The following is a 12,814-nucleotide window of genomic DNA, read 5'->3' as shown; positions in this document are numbered from 1 at the left end:
CTACTTCCCTCACTAAAAAAGTAACAGGAATAACGGAATGCCTAACGTGACAGAACAAAAATAACTTTTCTTGACCCATGCTTAACTTTCACACCACATACACATAACATGGTTAGTAAAAATGCTTGCTCAGGTAAAGCTTTGTTACAGGGTATTCAATCTGCTGTCCCCAGTTACCCACTGTGGACTAGCCAGAAACACTCTCATCCCCAAGACTGAGTACAGCCTATCACTAATGACCCAAACCAAATATAACCAAGGTACAAATGTCAGAAAAAGTTTGCAAATTTGTATTATTAGCTGCCATATAAAACCACAGTTGTAACTTGATAAAAGTTTTCACTGGCTACCTATTAAAACAGAGCTAACTCCTTTGCACTTTTCTATTTAAAATTATTAAAACTGGGCTATGCCCCTGACCTAAAAACAAAACTCACTTTAAGGGAATAATCTTATTCTCTAAGGGAAATGAGAGGGAATCATCACCTTGGCTTGACCTCACTTAGGGTCACCTAATCATGAAATACCTTTCATAAAGCTGGGACCCGCCACCTGGAATCACCTTGCAATCATGTACGGAAATAACAAAGAAAGCTTCAGAGCTAAACTGAAAGACCACCTTGCACAAGGATTCGACCTGTCAAACAAGTAACTCTGGATGGAACCTCACTTAAATGTCTAAATGACGAAATATGAGCTTGAAATGCTTTGTTGTAAATACTAAAGTAAATCTTAGTTTATAAATGTGTAGTGTATGTAGTTCATCTTCTTGTAGTTTGCACAGTTTTCTCATGTACTAATTTTGTGTGTTTTGTTAGTGAACTTATACTTGCATGTTTCTTAATGTGCATTTTCTCCTTCCACATATTGTAACCCTACACAATTGGAACGGAAGTCTAGGCTGAAAAAGGTCACTTGACCAGACCACCTACTCACTTATCAAAGACAAAACAAAACAAAGTAAGGCATAAGAGTAATACCCGCTACTATCCAGTCTACTGCTACTAGGTTCCCATTCATTTCAGCTGCACAAGAAGAAGGCATGAGAAGTATATACTTTTTATTCCTACACAGATATACTTCTTCATGCTTTAGTGAAGGGATCCATGTCTGTTTGCTAACACTCAAGCAGACAGACTATTTCATATCATTACCACAAACAAAAATGTGCTCACAGTGTTAGGGTGCTCACTCATTTCTAATTGCATTTGCTTAAAATGGAAAAGGTATTCGAATCCACCACACATTCCTACCTAATTTGCTTTAAAGTCTCGACTACAGCCTGCTTCAGCATCCTGTCTTCCAGTGTGTGCAGTTCCAGGTTTCATTTACTCTTACAGGGCAGGGAGGTGACCGACATACCATACCACCTCAGTCACTTACTGGAAAACTCCTTATGTCTGTCTAAATTCTCTATATCTCCAGGTTTCAGATGTGCGCATACTTCATATGTAACCTTACCATACTGCTCCATGAATCTTACTGCTTTCTTCTTGTGAAGGTCACGATACAGTATTTCAGAACAAATGTCCGTTTTTGAGAGGAGATGAAGCAATAGGTTTAATCGACAAAAGTGTTGTCTCAAAATGTTTACTGTATTTAGTGGATCATTTCACCACGATTGAGCTTATTTATACTATGGGTCATTCTTTGGGTGGCTCAGTCAAGAGTTAAGCTTAAAATATGTTTCACAAAATCTCACTTTTGGAAGCAAACTCTGTAGTAGTAACACAAAAAATGTGAAGAAATAGTGCACAGAAAATGGCAGCAATACAACCTTTATTCTTGTTCATCATAGTTGTTTTCCATCAAAAGTAAAAATGTTACCAAATATGTCCTGCGTCCCCTGACTACATCAGCACCAGCTGTTGGACTACTGTTTACTGTGCTCCACATCAACTATATTAGATTTCCTGCACTCCTTCATTTTGGTTTACAGCACTCTCCATTATTTGTTACTTCACCTCCTCAGGAGGTCTGTTCTGCAGCTTTTTTGCCTTGTTTCAGTGTTAGGGGTGTCAGTACTGCTTGTTATGTCTTGCAGAGTTCCACTCTCTTTGTCATGTTCAATTATCCCCTGAAGCGATATGTTCCTATTCTCATGATGACTAGATTACATGGAATGCTGGCAATGACCTGAAATCTATTGTTTGGTAACTAAGAAATTCACCTGATGTGTAACAAAAAATTAAAAAAAAAAAAAAAACATGCTTAAGTGAACATACAAACTGCTTACTCTGTTTGCAAATGTTCTGATAATTTTGCTGATGACACTTATTACTACCTGATGGATTAATAAAGTACATCATCTATTGAACATTTTAATAAAGCAATTTGCTGTGTCTTCTAAATGAGGAACTTCAAGAAAATAGTAAAATAAACATATGTTATACATGAGTTTTACTTCTTGCATATTTCCCACATAAGAGAAGATATACCTACCTAGGGCAGTGATGGATATACTTCCACTTGCTGTCTGTTCGCCTAGCTTTTCCCAGTTACCGTCTGGATCCTGGATCCACTCGGTCACTCGGCATTGATAGACACCTTCATCAGATTTCAAGGTATTATATATACCAAGTGTAAAGGAATCAGGGCGCCCTTTTTCCACCTGCAGGTCTCCTTGGGCACTGCGCTCAAGATAAGAAGGATCAACCGTTAGGATTCCGTCTTTGTCCAACACAGCAATGATAATGTGTTGATTCTGATTGGTTAGTAGCTGCCACGTCACAGAAAGGTAACTTGGAGTTCCACTGACAGAGCTCACAGTACAAGTGAATTTCAGTGTGCTTCCTTCTAAAATACTCACAGCATTGATTTTCAAAACTACAGTCATGGTGCTTTCTGTGAAAAAAAAATAAAAGTAATATTTCTTTAGTACTCAGTATAGATCAGTATAACAATCACAGCAAAAAACGGAATCACACATATTACTAAACTGACGGCTGAATAGCTACCTAATGCAACTGTCAAATCAAATTATTAAAAGGAAAATTAATATCCAAGCTCATCACAAGAATACTGGTCTGGCACATAGTAAGAAGTTAAAAGTGGGATTTGTTACTGCATCATCACTGCTAAACATCACTGGGTTACATGTCACAGAAGAAAACTGCTACCTTATTTCTAACAGCTACTGCTGTAGGACTGTGCCTCCAGATACTAGAAATACTCAGCAATTATTTCTTCTTGCACCTCACAGTTCCTAGCTTTTGGCCAGATTACGTCCCTACCCTGGGTAGGGGGCACAGTTTTGCCCTATAGTTTTCTCTCTTTCCATCTGAGCAAGACATCACCAGTCACTGACACTGTCAAAGAAACTGCTACCCAGAACTAAGCTCTCCCTGTCACGGTAGGTTCTGTGCCCAAGAAAGTTGATGAAATCTTTTCTTCACTCCATATTTTGTCTACATAAGTGAAGAACCTATACACCAAATAAGACTGTGGCAGCAATGGCACTGAATCATAACCCAGTGCCATCTTATTCCCACTTTATCCATGTTCGAGATATAGAAACAGCCTACTGGCAATTGTGGGAATTGAGTTTACATCATCTACTCTGGCCATGAAGGCATTAAACAATAAGAAGCATGTGTTCTACTATCAAAGGGACCTCTTGGGCAGGTTACTGAGAATTTTGAGACCATAACTGAAGGTGATGTGAAAAAATGCCTCAATTTTCAAGTGGCAGTAGCTTCCACTACCATAAAATGGGACAGTTTTAGTTTGGTGTTTCTTGCTAAGAATCTCTAGACTACCTTTGTGGACACCCTGTTTACCACTGCTAATCAGGCATGAGACTGATGATGACACAAGGACAATAAGGGAAGTTAGAGGACAGGTCGTCTCCATGTCTGCTGCAGGCAATAATTTCCTCCTACCCCAGGACATCTTTCCAGCACAGCCACTGGAGATCTTGGTCCAGCAGGCACCTACTACAGCAGCTCAGTGTCCAGCAGTCCTCATCAGTTTAGGGCTCCAGTCATACAGTTCACTACTAGGGACCTAGGTAATGCCGAGGAAGTAGGGGTACACCTCTTTTGGGGCACCCTCAGCAGTCCTAACTCAATGTATGATCTCTCTCAAAATGAGCCCAGTACAAAGCCTTGATGGACACTATGTTAAAAGGGAGGAAGGAAAGGTATGCCAGTTGACACATTGTGTTCTATTACTTGGGTAGCTATGGAACCAGAACAATAGAAATGAAAGAAGCCAAATTATTGTTGTTATGGTGTGGGTCAAATCCATTAAGAAAGATACTATGGTAGTAATTGTACTGTGATGAGGGTGAAATTCATGCTAGGAGCTACAGAGTAGGTTTTGGTCTAAAAGATACTGTAATAATTGTGAGTGAACACATATTTCCAATATCTTTGAAAGTGGATGCAGTATGGCAACTGTCCTAAAGTTTAAGACTGCTAGATGTGCCACCTTTATTTAGAGGTAACATGTAATAGTCCCAAATTTTAGGAACTTGAGATTCAGTTATTGGCCTATTGATGAGTATGGAGACTAGAAAGGCCAGGGCATCAGAGGTTAGATTAGTAAATTCAGCTGAAAGACTGTCGGCTGCTAAAGTGGCCGATTTAAGTTTAAGTAGAATGTTTTAATGTTGTGGTTGAGATAGGTTTGTACTGAGAAAGCAGTAAAGTTGATGGAATTAAGTAAGGAGGGTACAGGGGCTGTTTTGAAGGAGGGGAGCAATTATATTGAAGTGGGAGTTAAAATAACAGGTTGTGTTATTGTCAGAGTCAATGGGCATACAGCAGGCTGGTGTGATTTGGCAGGGTTTAGGAGATGGTTAACGGATGCTTAGAAAGTCTTTGGGTTTGTTTTGATTCCACAGCATTTTGTCCCTTTGGTACTGAATAGCTAAATTCCTACTTAACAATAAGATAGTATTCTGATAGATCAACAAACAGGGAGGAAAGGTTCATATAATTTATAAAGCGTGTCTTAAAAAGGACAGGATGGCAATTTGCAGCTCCTTTTTTTATTTCAACAGACACTCGCATGCTGGGCAAATACACTTTTGAAGGACAGAATCACTTCTAACCTTGTTGCCTATGAGTGGGCTGCAAGTCTGAAGGACCCTGTTCTAGAGAAATGGGGCCAACGAGTAGGGGACCTTTTTGTGCCTCCACCACGCACAAATGTGTAAACTTTTTCATTTTTCTCTCTCAAGCGCTGGCCATTCCAAGGTCCACTAATGGCAGTATGGCTCTACGGATTGCTGCACATGCTCCATCCTGTTTGTCTGATTTCCAAGGTTATTCAAAAAGTGCTGAGGAAGAAGACTTTAGTGGACCAGATAACCTTGTTTCCCACTTCTGATGGAAAGATCTGCTCATCCTTGTGATCATATGGTGATGCGAAACTGCCTTTAGTCTCAACTGCTGAATCAATAGTACCTAGATCTTCAAAAAGCTCAACATGGCAACTTGGTGCCTGCCACTCCTATAATAGCTAGGGATCCAAACCTCTCGGAAGTTGTTCACTAATTAATAGCCACTCAGAAATCATCCAGTGGGAGTTTTTATCCCTTCAAAAATGTATGCTAGAAGTGCGTGATCCAATATCTGTGGCACCTCTCCAATCTATACAAGGACATACTTGTTTCACTGTCAAGGGGCATCCTTTGAATTTCAAATTCTCATGAAGTTATCAAATGCAAGACCTTAGCTTCCCTGTATCTCACTATTCAAGCCATGAAAGAAATAATCCTGTTTGACCTATTACTTCACAAAATTTCTAATGCAGCTTATTCCTAGCCTATGGATTAAGTTACCACTACAGGTCAAAGTACTACCTTGGCTATCTTTAAGGCAAAATTTAATAACTGATAACCGATTAAAAATGAACAATCAAACAGGGAAACAAAAGACCGAAGCCAAACCACCAAAGACAGTGAAGCCAATAATTCTCCACTTTATTAAACAAGGAGGTTAAGCACTTTCATTCACTATAATCGGAACGTCATCAGAACCGGAGAAATTAGAGGAAAGAAAAATATTTGCACAAGAAAAACTGTCAAAAGCTTCAAATTCCAGTTTGTGTTCATTAATACAACAGATTCATGAAAAACATTATATAGATTAAGAAACATTGGGCCATTTGGAAAAGGAAGTGACTGAGGAAGTGCAAAAATATAAAGCACAAAATCTAGAGATTTATGAACGGTATAAAAGAAAAACATGGACATGGGAAAGAAAGAAAGATATGATATGGTGTAATATTTTGCAAAGGAGAAAGCCAAACTAATCGATACAAAAAAGCAGCTCCAAAGTCATTTGAAGAGAAATACAGGCAAAGGCACCTAGCTATGGAAAATTTCACATTACAAAAAATAAGATTACAAAGGTGGAAAGTAGAACAGAAGATTAGAAAAGCAGAAGTTAAAGAAACAGATGCTGAAGTTATGGACTATCTGCAAAGTGAATGATTTAGTGTTGAAAGTCTAACACAGGTTAGTCACAACATGATGGAACAATGAGTTCCCCAAAGTAAGGGGGAAAAGGAGGAGGGGGAGACATCTGAAGAAGAAATACTGTTATGGGAAAAAACTGACTTAATATACGGCAACATTTACACAAAGGAGAAAGCAAAATTAATCAATACAAAAAGCCTGCACCAAAGATATATGAAGAGAAATATAGACAAAGACACCTGGATATGGAAAGTTTTACAATACAAAAAAATAAGAAAACAAAGGGAGAAAGTAGAAAAGATTAGTAATAGAGAAGTTAAAGAAATAGAAACCGAAGTTATAGATTACCTGCGAAGTCAGGAGTTTAGTGTAGAAAATCCAACTTTGGTAACATCCCAATATGATAGAACAATGAGTCCCCAAATTAAGGAGAAACCAATGGAACAGGAAGCATCTGATCAGATGCCATATAGATACTTTGGAGCCTTCAGTAGGAAATCAGTGCAAAAGTTCAGTTGGAGTTGCATAACAAGAGAAAAGCAACAGATGACAAAGGAAGAAGCTGAAGACAATATGTCACAGTAATATGTTATGAAACTTTTGTAAAATGCCTGCAGGAAATGGAGAACAATGAACGGTGCCTTATCTTAAAAGAAAAGGACGTAAGGGAAGAGCTGCTTGATTTAATAGAGATGGATAGACATATTAAGACTGAAGAAATAGACTACAGAAAGTCAAGACCCAAAGTGTTAGAGGTCCGATAAAACAAATGAACACAGTAATCAAGACTATTAACAGAAATTCATGTGATATAACAGAATTAAACAGAATATATTACTGTGCAGCTAAATGAATAACAGATGTAGTCTTACCACAAAAATACAGGGCAATAAGGGAAACGAAGGGAAGAAATCAAATGTCATCATGGAAGTATCAAATAGAGAAAACTATAAAGCAATTAAGACAAGAAGTGGCATTATTAGAAGAGTACAGAACAGGGAACAGATCAACAAAAAACTTAGAAAGATAGTGTAAGGATATCAGATGTTACCTGTGCGAGCATGACTGGCTGAAGTTTTGTAAATAATTGTAAATTACCCTGTGTTATATATGCCAACATGATTAGCTATAATTTTGTAAATAAGTTTATCTCTTTTGATCATCACTCTGATTTATTCAAGATGTTTGAATGTCAAACAGTGCTCTCCTGGCTGACCAAATGTACATGTTCTTTGAAAAGAGAATTCTGGACGCATGTTACACCAGGGTTAGCTGAACTAGATGTGATGTCATTGTGTGCCAGAGTTGAGAGAACAGAATCTTCACTGCAGCTGTTTTCTTTTCAAAGTCTGATATGAGTGTGGAATTCTCATGGCACCTTCCTATTACTTTTGAAAAAGATCTGCTATAAAAAGCAGGTTCTGAGTCAGTTGTTCAGGGTCTATATTATAAGAATGAAAGTGCATATGTGCGACTACATAAAAGTCGACACAATGCACGAAACCTAAAAGTAGCGAACGGCCACGTAAGCAAATCTTTCCCTAGGAAAAAAACTTGTGCGGCCATTCACTAAAAAAAAATAATTTAACATTATAAACAGGTGGGGGGCTTTGCCCCCCCCCATACTCCCCAACATGGGGGGCTCTGACACCCCCCCTTAACTAAATATACCAACTCTGAGATTACACTATAGGGAAGGAAAGGGCAACTCCGTGAAGTTGGCTAACCATCTCCTTGCCCTATGACATATTCATCGAATTATTTAAATGCGATTCGATGAATATGTGTCGCTGTTTCGATGAATATGTGTCGCTGTTTCCGTATTTGCTTAGAAGCATTTTCGTGCTTCTAACAGACCCGTTGTTCAGTTATAGTTCAGCAGTAGTTATCATTCAGATGTTTTCCAGAGCTGTTCAGCAGTAGTAGTTCAGTTGTTTCGTGGAGAAGGAGTTCCAGTCGCTGAGGACAAACAACAGCCTGGAGTGTTGATATAACCTCACGTCTTACCTTGCCTTGCTGAGTTATTTAGAATAGATAGGGACAAGTTAATCTTCAGATAGTTAAGGAACTACACCTAGATAGAGGTTATCTAAAATCAATGTGAGATCTATCCTGCAATATTATTTTCATATTTCATGTGTGTGAAACTCTGATGTTTATCGGAATCAGTTATTCAATATTTACATGTTTTAAATCCTTTTACTTATTATTAATAAATGTTTTACTATCTTTCATTGTGGATGGTTATTTAGTTAATATTTTTAATAATTTGAGAGTATTTATGCTTATTGTGATAACATCAGGGCCACTCGGGAAAGCCTTACTGCTTAGGATACATGCTACCATTTGTTTCAATATTTATTTTACCCAATATAACTGAACACCCCATTTGAAGGGTGCTGTTGCATTTGACTGGTGGCAGCCATTACCTTGTAATTTGGGCAAAGAAACACAACAGATAAATCTGCGTGTCTTTCCCAAGAGTGTGAGTGTGTGTGTGTGTGTGTGTGTGTGTGTGTGTGTGTGGTGTGTGAATATCAGACATTTAAGAGCAACTGTCTTGGATACCTAGAACTGGGACACAGTGTTCTGCAGTGGTTAGTGTGGAGACTCAATTGGGACCTGGAGTGAAGCATATAGTCCAGTCCCAGGTTTGGAACCTGTTCCTGGTGTACTCTTAGGATAAATTGTGCATTTCTGTCCCTGCTTTTAGTGATGCTCCCTTACTAGAGACAGTGCTGAGGATTGAAACTCCTTGGTTATTGCCCTGGGGTAAAAACGGCTTGTCACACACTGGTGGCAGTGGTGTGGGATTTTAATTGAGCTTTAGTAGCTTGTGGGTAGCTGTCACTGAGGTGTGTACTCTCGACAGCCACAAGATAAACGTACTGAATTTCATCATCAAAATAATTTAGTCTTTTTTTTAGTCAGTTTAGTCAGGGACAGCAGGCAAAAGATGTCAGTAGAGGATTATAGCAAGCTGACAAAGAACCAGTTGTTCAAGGTGTGTGAAGCCAAAGGACTGGTGCATGCCAGCTTGACTAAGGAAGCAATGATCTCATCCTTAGTCACAGCTGCAGAGCAGACCCACGGCTCAGAGGATATCCAGTTTGGTGTTGGGGATAAGCACCCTTCTGAGACAAGACAGTTACCTTTTCCTCTGAGGACTTAAAAATTCATTTGGAGTTAAGGAAACTTGACTTGGAGACTGACGAGAGACTGAGATGTTTGGAGGCTGAGGAGAGGGAGAAGCACTGTCAGTATGAACTACAACATTTGGATGCTGAGGAGAAGAATGAAAAGGAACTGGAGACCAAGCATTTGAAGATGGAAGCTGAAGAAAAAGAGGCACAGACAGCAGGAAAAGGAGCTTCTAACCCCTCAAAAGGGTCATGGAGGTAATGGGGAAGGGAATGACTGAACCCCCAGAGGCCATAAAGGTCAGTAAACTTTTTCTTCAATACAGGGAGGGAGATGGCTTTGATAGTTTTATTTATATATTTGAGAGAGTATGTATGACCGCGGTGGTGGTGCTGTGGTAGCGTTGTCGCCTCATAGTAAGACGCTGTCTGGTTCGATTCTCAGCAAGAGCGTCTTCTGCATGGAAACATGCGGGAATGGGTGTACCTTCGTTGAAGGCTGTGAGTCAGGGCTGGTAACTCGGCACGTAAAAATCAACTACCAATCAGTAGCGGACCAGAGTTCCACTGTGGTGACCCCTAACCAGGAAAAGCCGAAAGACACAACAACAACATTTGAGAGGGTATGTAAACAGTATAATATTGACCAAGGGCTCTGGGTACGGTTCCTGACACTCTTACACCATGGTAGAGTTTTTAATGCAATTGCTAAACTGTCTGATATTGATTGTTTGAATTATGATAGTGTAAAACAATGTTTACTTGATTGTTTCAAATTAACCCCTGAAATGTACAGGAAAAAAAATCATGAACATAGATGCAAGGCAGACAAAAAGTGTATGCAATTGCATTGCTGATTTAAGTACGTACTTTCACAGGTGGGTGAGTGGGTGTCAGGTCACCACTTCTGAAGGACTGGTAGACCTTTTGGCAAGGGAATAAGCTCTCAGCACTTTGCCTGAGGACATGAGGATGTGGTTGGCAGACCAAGAGTGTAACTTTGCAAATGAGTTGGGGAGAAAATTGGATCTCTACCTGGCAAGCAGATCACCACTGCATAAGAAACAGATACCCAGTGCTGCACATGGACATAAAGGAACCCATGGGGAGCAGCCTAAACCACTCCAACAGAGTTCACCAGTAACAGGGAAAGCCACTAGTTCAAGCACATGGTCAGAATCAGGGATTAGATGTTTCAAATGTAATCAGAGGGGCCATGTAGCATAAAAATGTCCATTGAAAGAAAGTGAGAAACAGAAGGTGAGGGAGCCAGCAAATGCAAATGACAGAATGCCAGTGGTAAGTTGTCTGGAAACAACAGAGGTGCAAGACCATCACCAAAATATGTATCCTATATAGTGGATGAAAGACAGGCCACTGCTAAGAGAGAAACAGCTTCTGATATAACCACTGTGAGGCCTGCAGTGGTTAAGCAGGAGCAGTACTTGCTTGGGCAGTCCACACCAGTCAGAGCTTTTGGTGGGACCCCATTCCAAATACCATTGGCCAGGGTTCATTTTGACTGGGAAGGTGGAAAAGGGAACAAGCAGGTAGGTGAGTTTGAGGATATCCCTGCAGATGTCTTACTAGAGAATGATTTTGATCATGTAGTACCTTGTGTGCATGCAGTTACACACAGTCAAACTTGGAGACACAGGCATGTAGGTCTGGTAGCCTAGGGGAGACCCAGACAGATCCTATGCCTGAAGCTGGGGCTGGTGATGTGGTTACTTCAGGGAGGAAGCTACCTTGTAGTAGTGAGCCTGAAGGTGAACCACAGCTGCTGGTAGGTACTGGTATTCCCATGGACATGGTGACTGCAAGGACAGAGGTGAGTGGTAGTGCCCAGGCTGACAGTGAGGCACTGCTGTTAGATGGTACTAGTGTTTCTGTGGAAGGAGAGCTGGGAGAGGTTATAAAGATAGAGTTGAGATGTGCTCAGTTTTGGATCCTACTTTATGAGGCTTGAGAGAGGTAGCTAAGGAGACACATGATGCTCAAGGAAAGAGGGAGTCTGTATACTGGAACAAAGGGTTACTACTGTATAGACAGTGAACCCCTGAGGGAGAGCTAGAATCTAAGGTAATACAGCAGCTGGTAGAGCCCAGAGCCTACCATCTGGCACCTCTAGCCATAACCCATGACATTCCTTTTGCAGATAACAAAGGGATAACTGTATACAGAGTGGACCCCTAAGGGAGGGCTAGAAGGTGAGGTAATATGGCAGTTGGTAGAGCTCAGAGCCTACCATCCAGCACCTCTAGCCATAGCCCATCACATTCCTTTCACAGGTCACATGGGCATAAGGTGGACTTAGAGACAAAGTATGCACAACTTATACTGGCCTGGGATTGCAAAGGATGTAACAAGGTACTGGAGGACATGTGAGCAGTGCCAAAAGGTAAGCATGAGACAGGGACATAATTTGTACCAAGTTAACATGATGAAACCATATCATGATAGGGAGGCCGTGAAGCTGAGTATTTCAGGTGGATGGCAGGGGGAGTCTGAGAGGGATCTGGTGATTGATCTTCTCAGTGAGGCACAGACTGGCACTTCTGTGGGAGAGTTAGCAATATCTCAGTGGCTAGCCCCTATTCATGTTAAAGAAATACAAACAGTGTTACAAGAGTCTGGAGGCATGTTCACTGGGAAACCTGGGTGCACCCACCTAGTGCAGTACCAAATGGATACAGAACCCCAAAGGCCTATTAAGCAGACTCCTTATAGTGTGCTTGAGTGAGTTGAAGGAGGAGATAAAAGGAGATGTTGGAGCTGGGGGTAATCCAGGATTCCGGTAATCCTTGGGCTTCCCCAGTAGTGTTGGTACTGAAGAAAGATGGTAGTGCAAGATTCTGCACAGACTACAGAAAGTTAAACAGTTATACAGAATCAAATGTGTATCCATGCCTATAACAGATGAAGCTTTAGAACAGCTGGGTAGGGCTAAGCATCTGACCACTACTTATCTGACTAAGGGATACTGGAAGGTGCCCTTGACTCCCATTGCTAGAGAGAGGACATCTTTTATAACACTTTTTGGATTACATGAGTTTACAAGGATGTACTTTGGGATTAAGAATGCCCCAACAACTTTCCTGAGGTTAGAAGACCATATCTTGGTAGGAGCAGGAAACTATGCTCTTGCTTATTTGGACAATATTGCCATTTACAGTCATTCCTGGCAACAACACTTTCAACATGTCAGGGAGGTCTTGGGTAGATTAAAAAGGGCAGGGTTGACCAT

General features: G+C 40.5%; 1 protein-coding gene across 1 annotated transcript in view; it reads right to left on the bottom strand.

Annotated features, from left to right (window-relative positions):
• IGSF3 (immunoglobulin superfamily member 3) overlaps positions 1 to 12,814 on the bottom strand; it is a 1,951,941-nt gene that overhangs the window by 735,376 nt on the left and 1,203,751 nt on the right. Inside the window, exon 5 of the mRNA XM_044071533.1 lies at positions 2,443 to 2,844. Within this exon, the coding sequence (XP_043927468.1) occupies positions 2,443 to 2,844 (402 nt within the window). The remainder of the gene's footprint in view (positions 1 to 2,442; positions 2,845 to 12,814) is intronic.

This window comes from Protopterus annectens, chromosome 5.part0 (genome assembly GCF_019279795.1).
Source record: "Protopterus annectens isolate FY-2018-M chromosome 5.part0, PAN1.0, whole genome shotgun sequence".
Lineage (NCBI taxonomy): Eukaryota > Metazoa > Chordata > Ceratodontiformes > Protopteridae > Protopterus > Protopterus annectens.
This window is presented reverse-complemented; position numbering and strand designations above follow the sequence as displayed.